Genomic DNA, 15,943 nt, shown 5'->3' with positions numbered 1-15,943 from the left:
CAAAGGGCTGTCGTGCCAATGCTGATGATGAATTATTTAGTTTTTTACCTAGTAGTAAATTTATATAAATGATCAAATTTAACCTAAAGAAAAATTTTAAATAACACATAAAACTCAAATCAAATTTCACTTTGTTTGAGAGATTTATAAAATCATGAAAACAAATGTAATAAACAAGATAAATAAATTCTTACATTTTCATCATCATCAGTATATATTTCTCTTCGTTTGGCAGTAGGAGGATGAGGACTCCCAACAATACAAGACTTATGACTCTATAAAAATAAAAACTTTATTATAAATAAAAAATAATACTTAGTAGGATTCATTCTGACCTTGAAAACAAGTCCCACATTTAAATACAAAATTGTGAAGTGGAAAAATGTTAGAATTTTTCCATAGAATTGCAGATTTGTAAGGAGGTTTCTGCAATAGTAGGAATAAATTTTAACTGCACAAAACTTGTCCTTATTCTGGAAAATTGTAAAGGAATCAGTAGGCATTCATAACACCTTTAGGTTAATGCCATAGACAGGGTTTTTAAAAACTTTGTGTAAAAGATAACGAGAAAGTTTTTTTTTTCTTCAAAAAATTAAAAAGCAGTTATTATGTAAAAATGCATATTTTGCAAAAGATATTTTTTTCGAGCCCTTTTGAAATAGATTCTGACTTTGTCAAACTTCATCTAGAAAAATAAAGTTATCACTTTCACATATAGATACATTTTCCAGTTTCAAATATTTTAATAAATCTTGTTAAAGTACAGATTTTAAAGATTAACATAAAAATCTACCAATCTTATATTTTAAAATTTGAATACAAAGAAAATCTAAGGCATTTAAACCCTTAACTGCCGCGGGCGTATATATACGTCTCGGTCAGACGATGCGTTAACTGCCGCAGGCGTACATATACGGTTTCCCGAAGTACAATGTTTTGCATTGCGCTGCTATAAATAGAACTACACCCCCGACTTGTGAATGCAGTAGAAAGACCTTGAAAGTGTTTGCCAATGAAAGTGTTTGCAATTAATGTATGACCAATTTCGGAGGGGGAGGGGGGAATGGTGTTGGAAAAGTTATATCATAATATTCATTGCTTGTGTGTTTCTATTTGAGTAAGGTCGGGTTTATTCTCCTTTCGCTTCCCGTGTACATTCGTCGAGAATCCCACTATCAGTGCAATGAATGTGATGTTGGTTTATGTGTCCAACCAGGTTTCAGGATTTATCATACAACAGCCAAGTTTTAACATCTTTTATATTGTATTTTTGTTATTTAATTCAAATTTAGTTTTTTCTTTCTTTCCTTTTTCTTCTCTTGTGAAAGTAAACTGTTTTTAAATTGCAAAGCGTGCATCTTTTTACTCCATCAAAATATCGCGTAACAAAGCGCACTTGATCGAAAAACGGTGGCACTGGGGAGTGAATCACGTAAATTTTACTCGGCAGGTAAGGGGTTAATACCAAAAAAAAAAAATTTTCACAATANTTTGTCAAACTTCATCTAGAAAAATAAAGTTATCACTTTCACATATAGATACATTTTCCAGTTTCAAATATTTTAATAAATCTTGTTAAAGTACAGATTTTAAAGATTAACATAAAAATCTACCAATCTTATATTTTAAAATTTGAATACAAAGAAAATCTAAGGCATTTAAACCCTTAACTGCCGCGGGCGTATATATATGTCTCGGTCATACGATGCGTTAACTGCCGCAGGCGTACATATACGGTTTCCCGAAGTACGATGTTTTGCATTGCGCTGCTATAAATAGAACTACACCCTCAACTTGTGAATGCAGTAAAAAGACCTTGAAAGTGTTTGTCAATGAAAGTGTTTGCAATTAATGTATGACCAATTTCGGAAGGGGAGGGGGGAATGGTGTTGGAAAAGTTATATCATAATATTTATTGCTTGTGTGTTTCTATTTGAGTAAGGTCGGGTTTATTCTCCTTTCGCTTCCCGTGTACATTCGTCGAGAATCCCGCCATCAGTGCAATGAATGTGATGTTGGTTTATGTGTCCAACCATGTTTCAGGATTTATCATACAACAGCTAAGTTTTAACATCTTTTATATTGTATTTTTGTCATTTAATTTAAATTTCGTATTTTCTTTCTTTCCTTTTTCTTCTCTTGTGAAAGTAAACTGTTTTTAAATTGCAAAGCGTGCATCTTTTTACCCCATCAAAATATCGTGTAACAAAGCGCACTTGATCGAAAAACGGTGGCACTGGGGAGTGAATCACGTAAATTTTACTCGGCAGGTAAGGGGTTAATACCAAAAAAAAAAAATTTTCACAATAAATCATTAATTAAGTTTGCTAGTAACAAGTAAAATTAAAATTATTTGCTGTTATTTTTTTCCCCTTATAACTTTTGCAATTCAATTTTTTTTTCTTTTGAAGTTTTTCTTAAACTATTAGATTTTGACATCTAAGTCATATTATTTAGTGTCCCTGCTTGGACAGCAAAATCATAAGCGGACTTAGTAAGTTCATCTATGCAATGCAGTAATCTAAGGAGTTTCTAAGGACTAATTTGGAAATCTAAGTAGTTCCAAGTACTCCTTGGAGACATTTTTATTTGCAAGGAGTTTCTAAGGAGTCTGTACGAACCCTGGCCATAGATCAATTAATCTTTAACCCTTTTGCGCCGACTGTCACATATACGTGCCAGCAAGAAACACGCTCACTTCCCGGCTGACACACCCGTGTGCCCGAGCGTTTTCTCGTCCCCCCCCCCCTTCAAAAATTTTAATATGAAAAAAAAAATTTAAGTCATATACAGCGTAACGTCCCATATCCGGACGTCCCTTTTTCGGAAGGGTCAATTTCCCGGGCACATTTTAACAATCAAAATAAACAAACATCTCTTATCTTCCCCTCTCCTTTAAAAAAAAAAAAGGTCTTTGGACATATTTCTTCTTTCTCTAGCTTCTAGTGATTCATGCATTGAACCCATAAATCAACAGAAAGGGGAAGAGAAAACCTCCCAAGATCATCTGCTCAGGAATGCAGGAAAGGAGGGAGATTTGTTTTCAAAAGAGCACAACTGAGTCCCCTTCTTTCCTCTGCAGCAGCTGGATAGTAAAAGAGGCATTTCCTGGAACCTTTTTATTAGAGTGTTAAGGAAAGATGAAATACTGTGAAAAAGGGTAAACACAGTAGACATTAACGTGGAGGGAAAGTCACTTTCAGTCACACAAGAAAAAATAAAGGGAAACCAATCAGCATGCCGCACCTTTATGCTTGATTGATAGCCAATGATGAGAGAGAAAATAAGAATTTGTCACTGCCCCGGCCTCAACTTGAATGACAAATAATGAGGAAATGAATTTTCTTTTACACCTACCCACCTTAATGAATGAGGGAAATTTCCCCTTCTTGCTTGAATCATTTCAGTTCAAAATGGCGGAGAGAGGAATTAATATTTTCATAACTGTCACATTTTTTTTCGTTTTCTATATTTTAAGCAATAATTATTTTTTTCTAAATTTTTCGATTGATTAGATCTCATTCTAATACTAAAACATTATTACCCGAAAAATAATGCTGATTTATTTTTTGCTTCTTAGCTTTTATTAGATCATTTTAAGTTTTGTTTACCTTGGGGGTCTATTATACGAAAAAATCTAATATCCGGACTTCCAAAAGTCCCTCCGATTCCGTATATGCGACTTTCCACTGTATTTAGTTTTTAGATATGTAATGTTAAATGTTATTAAATAATAAGGGCATAATGAAAATAAAATGCTAAAAATATATATTCAAACAAGAAATAAATAACTCAATAAAGTATCCATAAATATATATAAAGCATATGTCATTTAAATACTCTACAGAACAATATTAAACAATGCGTTGATATTTCGGTAATGTCATGGAATTAGGTTTAACATCAAAAAACCCTCCGGCCCTGGAAAGATACATGCGAGAGAGATTTCCGGCGTCAGCGGTAAGCACGCTTTCACGCTTCCCCTCGCAAATCATTTCGAAACGAAAAAAAAAAAATTACATAGCATGTATTTTTTGGAACAAACCATTGATTTAGAAGATGGTTCTTTGTTTTGCTCCTCCAGTACTTCTTCGTGACTGTTGCAGCGTCTGAGTAGGTCGATGGCACCCACAACTAGGAGACTGTTGGGCCTCTCCTCTGAACTGGATCTCTGTTGTCCATCTTCTCCAGAGAAACGCCTCTCCTTCCTCTTCCTCGTGATAACAACGTCTAAACAACAACATTTCAATAAAGACTTCACTGTATTCAAATGTATGTTTTCTTTAATTATTATTTTTGTTATCTAATCTAATCATAAAATCAATTCAATTTACAAAGGCAATTTGATACATAAGAGGCAAATAAACACATTGAAACATTAAATCATATTGGAAAAGCGCACAAGGCAGCTGAAACCAAATTTGTTTTACAAAAAATAGAAATAAGACAGTGTTTTCACTACAGCGAGAGAACACGAGAATCTCGTCTATTTTTTTTCTTTTCTCGCAATAAAAAACGATTAACGCGAGAAGTTCGCGCACGCTATGAATCAATTTCAAAATGCACGAATTTTGGAAAAAATTTCGTCTTTTAAAATTTTGAATAAAATCCGTTTCACTTTTCTTCCTTGATCTTTCATTATTTTGAACATCGGTCCTTGTTATTTAGCTTCCCTATTTATCAGTATTCAGAACGGGTGCGAACAGCGGAGCACTTTCAGAACACATTTCTCTGCAACCACGTGTTCACCATAGGTAAGGTTTCTTCATGTAAGATGTTTAAATTTTTTGTGCATGAATGTAAGATGGACAAATACCTTGTTAAGGCGACATCTTCTTCTCTGTAACAGACAAATGAAAATGAAACAAATATAGGTAGAAACGGTCAAAACGAAACAAATACGGATATTTTTCAGCCAAATAAATATAATAGCCAATGAAAAAGTAGATATAGAACATTTTCCATATGATGATGCAGCAAAAATATTCAATTAGAAGATGTGAAAAATGTATTATAATTAAAGAAAAAAAAAATTTCCAAGTCTATTCGTGCTTTTTTAATTTTTAGAAATCTCATTTAACTTTTTGAAATCTCACCCTGTTTTAGTGAAAGGGTGAGAAATTCTCTCCCATTTTTTTTCTGTAATGAATACACTGTAAGACATATATAAAATCTTTACAATTAAAATGAAAATATAAATTTGTGTGTTTGCAAAACAGTACTTCATCAGGGGACATTTTTTCCCCTTCAAACACACAGGAGTCTTTCTGTTGTTAGTGGATTTAACCAAAACTAACGGTGCACCGAGGCCCCATAATGAAAAGAAAAAATATAGATAAACTTTACCACAATTGAAAAGCACTATAAAATTGAAAAGGAATAAAAACTAAAAAGTACAAAATTTAAACCAACAAATGAAACGCCTTCCTTAAAATCACAATATCAATAAATGTGAGTAAAGTAACAATTAATTAAAGTAATAGTAATAAAATATTTATNTTACAATTAAAATGAAAATATAAATTTGTGTGTTTGCAAAACAGTACTTCATCAGGGGACATTTTTTCCCCTTCAAACACACAGGAGTCTTTCTGTTGTTAGTGGATTTAACCAAAACTAACGGTGCACCGAGGCCCCATAATGAAAAGAAAAAATATAGATAAACTTTACCACAATTGAAAAGCACTATAAAATTGAAAAGGAATAAAAACTAAAAAGTACAAAATTTAAACCAACAAATGAAACGTCTCCCTCAAATCACAATATAAATAAATGTGAGTAAAGTAACAGTTAATTAAAGTAATAGTAATAAAATATATTCCGCATATGAAAATACTTTCCATATTCCCCGGATGAAGTACCTTTTTGCAAACACACATTTATATTTTCATTTTAATTGTAAAGATTTTATATACGTTTTATTTCTATTTTGTTATCTAATGACTGACTGTTTATCTTTGTTTTTGTATTCATTCTTTAAGTGTTTTTTTGCATAAAAGTAATAAGAAACATGTCATTAGAAGAAAAATAATAAGAAAAAAAGGGTACAAAGAGCGATAGAAAGTTTAAAAAGGCATAAAATAAGTGGACGGTCTCTCAGGTTAGCGATTAAAAATGTCAATTACTTATCTTAAGTAAAATTAAATGAATAAAAAAGAAATTTTGAGGTGATGAAACTTGGTGAATGTTCTGGACCCATATGAAAATACGTAATTAGTGAATAATCCATAAATCAAGTTCAAGGATTATGGAGCTTATCTACAGATAGCACAGCAAGAGAATGTCATTGGCTTCCCAGTGACTAAGATGTAAAAGAAAAAATGTCTTACTTTGGAAAAGGAAAAATTAAGCACTTTTTATAAGCTCCCAACAAAAAATGCAACTCTAAGGGCTTTTAAAAACAACAACAAGTACCTTTAAGCACTTTTTAAGAACACTATACACTAGGGTGTCTTAACTCAAGATCACGCGTATGAAAATGTCTCGTTAAGAAAAAGGTTTCCAAACTTAAATTTTTAAAAGCGGAAACCTTAGTTCTTGTTTTAAATTGCAGTGAAAATTTCAGCGAATGAAATTTTTTGATTCACAGAAGTTTGCAGATGAAAGGTCGAGAAAATCGGAATTCCGCGAAAAAATTAACATGCCCTTCTGCTAGACTCTGTGAAAAGCCCGAAATTCTAGCATACGTCCCATAAATTCTAAAAAATCACTGTAACATATTCTAAAAAAACGTAGCTTGATTTGTTACAACCCAGAATACCATCACCCGAGTGAGATATTCCCAGGGTGAATTTCAATGAAAATCGAGACCCTATTTTTATCAGAAAAATTAGATTCTTTTATTTGTAATGTGAAATATTAGATATTCTGTGTAAAAAACAAAAATCATTAAATGAGGATGGGAACATAAAACTTTGACTAAAATGTGAAATTTTTACAACAAATAATTGTTAATGGATGTTAGAATTATTTAACTAGAATCTCAATGACTGATTACTGTTACGGAAAATTTTAAGACTGGTTATTTTCCAGACATGAGATACAGGGCCTGATCATCGACTAGGCCTGATAGGCATGGGCCTGCCCACAATTTCTGAGGAGCCTCAAAAATGAGTTAAAAGTCTAATGTAAGGTGGGCTAGCTTTGTGTTGGTTTAAGTACTAAATAAAAAATAATTCAGCTAATCAGTGACTTTTAGCAAAAAAACACTGATTCCAATTGCTTGTGGTCACCAAACTATTTTTTACTTTGGCATAACATTGTTTTATATTTTGCTTTAATTTATAGATGCGTAAATTTTATCTTAGAAAAATAATCTTCAAATGTCTTGTTTTCAAAATTTGTTATAATGTTTCTCTTGAATCATGCAGTTCAATAGATTTTCTTTTTATTGTTAGCAGGGGTGATTGTGAGCTCAAGTCAAAATTCCGGAAAATTTCTTGAGTTTAAAAAAAACAGTTTAAATTGAAAAAAATTTAAACAAGTTTTTTCTTCCTTTTTCTCAATATTTCTCAGTTTACTTAAAATATATTTAAAATTTTACACATACCTATACCATTTACACATACCTATGATGACCTGTCTTTCTTTTTTGATTTTATGATTATAACAACTATTTACTGATATAAAATGAATATTAATCATGAATATAAGCTTATAAAGTATCTCTCTGGATCTCCTTTACAAACAAATAAAATAAACTGTGTTTTTAAGTTCCACCTTTCAAAATTCCGGAAACTTCTGCGATCAATGATTTTTTGAAACGTCTGGACCTTCGATCTCCGGATCACTGTTAGCAAAAATTCCGGAAACCTGGATTTCTTCCGGAGCACAATCAGCCGTGTTAGGACTACTCTTCAGTAATTCAATTTTAAAACATTCTGTGAGATCTCCAGAAAATGTGGTGGGCCTTGTCTTTATCGGTCCCTGATGATATAAGAATTTTCCCGGTTATTTTGTACAAAATTGCAACTTTCCATGACTATTCCCTGATTTTTTGGAGTTAAAATAAAACTCCCTGACAATTCCAGGTTCTCCCCAAACCTGTGGGAACCCTGTATTCCGGTTTATAAAATGAGTCGCCTCATAAAATTCAATATTTTCAGGATGAACAACACAGTTTTAATAGACACTGTATAAAATCACTTACCAATCTCTTTTATGGAGCATTTGTTGTCATTTGGAGTGTTAACAGTGAGGGGAAGTAATCCAGTCCTAAAATGAAGTAATAGTTGAATAATAGGGAAAACAAAGAACAACAACAGGAGCAAAGTTAATATATTCTCACCTCTCTGCTAGAAGAACAGTGGGTACCCTTTCACTCTCAATGTCATCATCATCATCATCTATGACAGGAATGATGACACTCAATGGAGACATAACAGAGGAAGGATAAGAATTCTTAAAAATAAAAAAATAATTTCATCATTATTTTGTACAAGTTTTTTTTAGAACAGGAGGCATAGCCAGATTTTTGAATAAAAAATAAGCACCTTTTAAGTACTTTTTAAGCACTCAAAAAAATATTTTTTATGGCTTTCCAAAAAAAAAAAAATCATAGTTAGGATCTGTACAGTATGAAATTTTTTTCTTCTTTTCTATCATTTAAAGTTTTTTATTTTATAATCATAAAAACAATAAGATTCAAAATATTTTCAAAAACTTTACATAATCATGATAAAAACAACAATAAATATTGCAAAGAAAATTGTGAAAAATCATGAAAATTTTTTTTTTTTGTTTTTGTAATTTACGACGACAATCGACATTACAAAAAATATTTTTAATCACTTACCAAAAAAAAAATAAATAAATAAATAAATAAAAAATCATAGTTAGGATCTGTACAGTAATAATTTTTTTCCCCTATCGTTTAAAGTTATTTATTTTATAATCATAAAATCAGTAAAATTCAAAACATTTTCAAAAACTTTACAGAATCATGATAAAAACAACTAGTTCCATGATAAAAACAATAAATATTGCAAAGAAAATTGTGAAAATCATGAATTTTTTTTTTGTAATTTATGAAGACAATCGTCATGACAAAAAAAAAAAAATCTATTTGATAGGTAGAACATGAAGCCCTTTTTACAAACCCTGAATAAAAAAAGCACCTTTAAGGGCTTTTAAAAAATGTAAATCAAAAATAAGCACCTTTAAGTACTTTTTAAAAATGCTACACACCATGTTAGAAGGCAGGAGCTCCCCTCCTCCTTGCTTTAAAAGTCTATAATATAGTCATATACATTTAAAATGGGTCCAAATATATCTGTTTAGAAGAAATTTGGGTCCGTTAAAGGAACTTTCACAAAATATCTTTTCATAAAAACGGATCCTTCACAAAATATTTTAACGCAAAAACAGTATCTTACAGTTATAAAATAATTTATCTTTTATTCGGACCCTTCACAAATTTGTTTATCTTCAGTATTGTTTTGGTAATGCATTTCCAGGAGGGGGGGAGGGGAGAATGACAGATGTAAACGAACTAAGCTTTGTCTTCGTCCGAAATGAATATTCCGCGTTCAGCAATATAGGCTAAATACCAAACATTTGCATGTTGCATCTCTAATTTAGTAGCAGCAATTGCTGTTTATTTTTGAAAATGTAATTTTTTTAATTATAATTTTACAGTGTTAAGCATAATCTTGTATCTATTTGCAATTTAAAAACTTTTTGAAAAAGTTTTTTGCAATAACTGGACCCTATTTGCACAAATTCACAAAAGCAGGACCCTGCTTGAAAGAATGTTACTTAACGTTTATTTTATATATTTACCAATTACGGGTAATTTTTTCACAATTTTACAAAACAGACCTTTCACAAAATGTCTGGACAGACTCCTGATAAAAACAAGCAAAGAATATTGTGAAAGTTTTTTTTTTTTTTTTTTTTTTTTTTTTTTTTTTTTGTAATTTATGACAACAATTGACATGACAAAGAAAAAATCTCTTTTTAAAAGATAGATAAATAAGCACTTTTTACAAACCCCGAATAAAAAAGCACCTTTAAGGGCTTTTAAAAAACGTAAATCAAAAATAAGCAACTTTAAGTACTTTTTAAAAATGCTACGCACCATATTAGTAGGCAGGAGTGCCCCTTCCTTTTCTAAAAGTCTATAATAATATACATTTAAAATGCAGGTAGATATGGAAATGATACATACATATATCATTTGAAATGGTCTAAAATAAAAATATGTCCTTGCTGCCATAACAGATATTTGTATAAATTTTTTTGTGAAAAATTACTGGATGAAAAATGAATAGTTCTTAATATTTTTTAAACCAAAACATTTGGCAGTTATTTTGAAATAACATCGAAAGATGGTGGCTCTTATATAAATAATGTTCCTATCTTTTTTATTTAAGAGCCAATTTTCTTAATCTTGATGTCATTCGAAAGAAAAAAGTTGAAAACGATAGAATTAAACTGGAAAAATACTTGTATAACTATACATATATAAAAATAATTTGAAAAGATTTATTTAGAAAATTTTTTTAATAAATAATTCAAAAACTTTCACCACCTAAATTTTTTTTATGCAGAATGTTAAAACACTTTTCAGCATTAAAAAAACAAAACAAAAGGGTGGTTTTACGTTTACACTAGCCCAGGGATGGCAAACCAATGGCACTCGACACAATATTTTGGGCACGCCACCTATCACAATTGAAGCATATGTAACAATTTAATTAAAATTCACGAAAAACAAACAAAATAATAAGCAATTATTAATAAAAGAAATTAACAATTAATGCTAAAAAAACAAAATTATAACCATAAAAAACAAGCTAACAATAAATAACTAGCAAAAATAATTTAAGAGTCCTGCTTAAACTAACATCTTACAACCTAATATAAGTTATTTGTCATCTAATCTGCAACAACAGAAGTCACACTGATGTTACTTTAAGTTGAATTATGCGTATAATTGAGACATTGCCAAATGTATTTTATTTCAATGTAAATAAAGAGTTTTGAGTTGATAGTGTTTAGTATTATTATTTTCCCTATAATCACGAAGTCAAAATTATTTGACGGCACGTCTATGACCTCATTAAATTTTTTTTTTTAGAAAAATGGCACGTTGATGTATAAAGGTTCGCCACCCCTGCACTAGACTAACACAAGAGCCAGACACAGTATTCATAGTCTGTGAAGCCGTAGTTCCATAAAAGAGCTGATATTTCAAAATAGTGCTCCTTTTTCAATAGAATTAATTTTTAATTCGATGTTTTTTGTATTTTCTTAGTGCTTACAATTTTAATCAGGCAACTTTTTAGAAAAAGAAAAATCCATAAAATATTAAATAAATGTTATATGCCTGACGACTTAATATGATTTATATTCATATTAGATCATTCGAGCAACGAAAAAACAATAAATAAGGAATTGTTTCTTATTGGGTAATAGAGAAATAAAATAATCACCTTTTTCAACAATTTAGAAAGAACCCTATTAGAATCAGATGTAATAACTGCTCCTTCAAATATGGTATAATAGTCTCTCACAAAACAATTTGTGATATCCTGGAAATTCAATATCATCTGCTTGTCTTCAGATGAACGCCTAAAAACAAAGAAACCAAACAGTCAGGGTGCATAGCCAAATTTTTCAAAAAAAAAATAAGCACCTTTTAAGCACTTTTCTAGCACTGAAAAATATTTTTAAGCACTTTTCTAGCACTGAAAAATATTTTTAAGCACTTTAGAAAAAAATATAATTAGTCAAGGTTGGCAAGTTTTTGACTATTGACGGTTCTACAGTCATGTAAAAAAAAAACAACTTTTTCACGATTGACTTTTTTTGACAATTGTCAAAAATCATAAAATTTTGAATCATGTAAAACGAATGAACCGATGGTACGCTGAAATAGATTGAGGTTGCATTAACTGTAAAATTTTTGAATAGAACTATGTCTTTTTGCTTAATTCGCGGAAAAAATCAGCATGGTAAAGGAAAAATCTCATTTTGGAAAAGGGAAAATTAAGCACTTTTTAAAAATACTCAATGAAAAAAGCACTTTTAAGGGCTTTTAAAAAACGAAGTTCGGAAATAAACACCTTTAAGCACTTTTTAAATACGCTATGCACCCTGACAGTCTTAAAAACTCAATTGCATTTTATTTAGAGTTTCTTTTTTTATATTTTATAACCGTCGTTGAACAACAGACCAATTTTCGGGGTTCACGACTACTGCCAATGTTCAACTCCGTAGCTTTTGTACTTTTGAGCCCTATAAAATTTTTTTAAATAAAAACAATAATGTTATTGAATTTCTTTAACAAATTAATTTGTTATTAAAAATTCTAAACATTAAACAATTCTAAAATTAGAGTAATTTAAAATTCCTTTTCATATGCCAAAATAGTTTTGATGTCTCGTTTGATTTCCTTCAACGTTCACTCTTTCAACAGAATTTTATTCAACGCTCATTCCTCCAGCTTTTTCTTGCATTGTAATGTTTTATACCTTTAAATTAAAATTTAATGAATTTTAAAAGAATTTTTCGAGCATTTTTTTAATGAAATTTACAAATATTTTGAATTTTCGATTTCATCGACATGCACTTTAAAATCGTTACGCTTTTTGTTTTGTACTTTTTAAAAGTAACATTCCCATGTATGGGCATGCATCACTGCCGAAGGGAATCGCACAATCACTTTATTTGTAAAAGAGGATCATTTAGATTTCTGCACCTTTTGACTATTCAATTAGAAATAATAGAATTTCAGTGAAAAAATATTTGACATTTCTATTTTATTTCATACGGCATTTTATTTTATATCTCCAATTAGCCGATCCAAAATTTTTGGTTTACGAGTACTAATGTTCGACTACTCAGCCTTGTACTTTTGAATCCAATGCAGAAGACTAGTGAACTCTTGGATCGAGTATTGGAAGACATTTGCCATTGTGGAGGACTTTTTTGATGGAACTAACCCGCATTTTCGTTACATGGAGAGAAAAACCATGAAAACATGACTCTAACCCATGATCCACGCGAGCCAGGTGCGGAATTCGAACCTTTTTATCCTCAGTGGAAGGCAAGCGCTCTATCCCCTGAGTCATCATGGCTCTTTATTTATAATTTCTGGTGAATGAATATCAATTATAGATATACCTTGTCTCCAATTATACATTGAATGCCAAAACAGTTCATTTTGTTTCAGCCTGACAAAGTAAATCATATAGAAGTTTCAATCTAAGATAAAGAAGGAAATTTAACTTAAAATAAAATGTTATTTTTTAGTATGCTGCAGAAAGTAACTGGATGAAACTTTCGATACAATCTAAGATAGATACATTAGCAGGATTGTCACAGAAAAAAATGAACAAAATAGTTGCTTTTAGTAGCCTAAAGCATGAAAATAGTAGCCAAAAACTAGGAAAATAGTTGCCTAATAAAAACAAATATTCATCAAAAATATTTTGTTAATGACTTAATTGTCATATACCATGATCCATTCAGTCAAGTTGGTGGCAAATATGATAATTTTCATATAAATGTTTATATATATANACTGTTAAAAACTTTTGTTTTTTTTTAAAAATAAAAAAAATCATGCAGAATTTTATAGCAATAATCATTGAAAAGGTAATCGAGAAATGAAATAGACTTACAATGGAATTTGAGCAGATTGAACGAATTAAAAAATGAAGACTCAAATTTGCAATTCAAAATTGTAAAATATTTTTTTAAGAAAAAAAAGTTCAGTGTGTTCAGGAACTATCTAGCGGGGTGCAGATTTTTCACCAATTTAGGCTTGAAAAAAAAACATCTCTAGGAGTACAGAAAAGTCTCCCAATAGTCTCTTTTTCTTGAAAATAGTTGCTTTTTTAGCCTTTACAGGCAAAAAAAAAGTTGCCATAGTCGCCTCATGCCAAAAATAGTTGCATTTCAGTCGTCTGTGGCAACCCTGCATTAGCTAAATCTGACAACTAAATTGGTGTTTTGCGTGAACAGACTTGGATAAATTGAAAAACATTCTGTCACAACAAACACAAATTCTCAATTTAAAAACTTTCTGCAAGCAATCCAATTTTGTAGCCACCTCATTTTGGCGTAATTCGTTTAAAAGTCATGGATTTTATTAAAAAATATCTTAATTTTCATAAAACTCTTATATTGATTCACACCACAGTCATGAGTTCGGCTAAAAGCTGAAAGAGAAATCTAGACCATTTTTTAAGAATTGAAAAAAAAAATAATACCTGAAACAAGAAAAAAGTGTAAGTAGGAAACATTTTTAAAAATATCAATACGCAATATTTAATTTATTTATTCAAAGTGTGTGAATATGAGTCATAATGTGTGATCCATCATGCGAATCACAACGTTCGGTTCTAAAATCGCCTGAATACAAATCGATAGGACATACAAATATTTGTTACATCCCTAATAAGTCGAGTGCTAAGATTCTCAGCCGAAAAACAAACTCTCTGAGACACTCATACTTCCTTATGGAAGTGAAACTTGGACCCTAAATTCAGATATACAGCGGACACTTTTGAACGAAAGAGCCATCTTTGGCACAATTGAAGATATAACTTTGTGTTCTATCAACTCTACAGATTTCACAGTAATGGGCTGGGCCATCTATGGAGAAGGCCTGAAAAGAGTCACCTTTAAGAACCCCGAGGGGTCACATCCCAGACACCCTACTAGATGGCTCAATGACATCGAAAATTATTACAAAAACCCTAAAGATTAGAAATTGGAAGGGAGTTGCTGGCATTTGTCAGCTGTTGAGGCAAGGGGCTGTTGAGCTGACAAAGAAGAAGAAGTTGAGTTACCTAAATATAAGTGGTCCAAAGATGACAGCTAAGCTATTGGAACTCATTCCATTATGTTCTTCATGGAAAGCCACTTGCAACAGAAAGTGAGACAAGTACTTTAAAGTTTGATAAGCACCATCCGATAATTTCTCAAGGCTTCTCTTTAAACTAGACAGGCATTCGTCCAGTGGCATCTCTACAAAGAAATAAACAAAACTATCACTCTTAAATTTGATTAAAATATCATAGATATTTAATTAAAATACTACTAAGAAGTAAATATTTTTCATTATACAGAGCAGTGTTTCCCAAACTTATGACTTCTGTGTACTCTTTCTAAATTTTTCGTAACGCTGCGCACCACTAATAAAAAAAAAAATGAATGCATTTTTTTAAAACTATTTTCAGATTTCTTTTTTGGTCCAAAGTTTTATTTGCATCAGTGAGAAGGATGATATTGTTTTTGTAGTTATAGGGATAAAAATTACATTTTATAAAAATAATTAAAATAAGTTGAATTTATTACAAACCATTACTATAAAAAATTGCACAAAATTGAAAAATCACAACTGGTTGTTGACACCACTAATTAACTGTTAACTCCGCAAAAAATAGCCAATAGAAAAATAAATCGTAAATTTTCATGGCTTTGTTTTTAAATAAAATTGTTTGAAATTTTCAATTGTTGCAAGATATTTCGTTTTAGAACGCGTACCCCCACTAAACTGTTCCCGTACCCCTGGGGGTACGAGCACCACACTTTGGGAAAGACTGATACAGAGCATGGTCATGAGGAGAAAAGCGTAACACATGCATGGATTTTTTGATGTTTAAAAATTCAAATAAAATTGTTCCTTCAAGTTTGTAACTTTTTATACTTGTACCCCATAGAATATTTAATAACCTGAACTGCCCCTTAAACAACAAATAGAAACCTAAAGCGTAATGTTATTTTTAAGTAAAACAAATCTGCATCACTGGCGTCGGAACCACAGGGGTCCGGACCCCCCCAATAATTGGGAAGCCAGGGTCCATTATTTTGAGAAAATATTTCTGTTTTGTTTCCCTAACTTTTAATTTTTTTTCTCTCTTTCTTATTTTTACATAGTGCAACTTATTATATTATATAATTAAAAGAAAATTAGTAAAATGTAAAATAC

At 30.8% G+C, this 15,943-nt stretch overlaps 1 protein-coding gene across 2 annotated transcripts in view; it reads right to left on the bottom strand.

Annotated features, from left to right (window-relative positions):
- LOC107448385 (protein FAM13A) overlaps positions 1–15,943 on the bottom strand; it is an 80,423-nt gene that overhangs the window by 45,425 nt on the left and 19,055 nt on the right. For both annotated transcript variants that reach the window (XR_006226228.2, XM_043051587.2), the window contains exons 6-11: positions 14,802–14,979; positions 11,436–11,574; positions 8,288–8,400; positions 8,150–8,214; positions 4,046–4,230; positions 195–275 (exon numbers count right to left, since the gene is read on the bottom strand). Coding sequence is in view for 1 of the 2 variants with exons in the window: in XM_043051587.2 (XP_042907521.1) it covers positions 195–275; positions 4,046–4,230; positions 8,150–8,214; positions 8,288–8,400; positions 11,436–11,574; positions 14,802–14,979 (761 nt within the window). In the remaining variant the exon portion in view is untranslated. The remainder of the gene's footprint in view (positions 1–194; positions 276–4,045; positions 4,231–8,149; positions 8,215–8,287; positions 8,401–11,435; positions 11,575–14,801; positions 14,980–15,943) is intronic.

This window comes from Parasteatoda tepidariorum, chromosome 10 (genome assembly GCF_043381705.1).
Source record: "Parasteatoda tepidariorum isolate YZ-2023 chromosome 10, CAS_Ptep_4.0, whole genome shotgun sequence".
NCBI lineage: Eukaryota > Metazoa > Arthropoda > Arachnida > Araneae > Theridiidae > Parasteatoda > Parasteatoda tepidariorum.
This window is presented reverse-complemented; position numbering and strand designations above follow the sequence as displayed.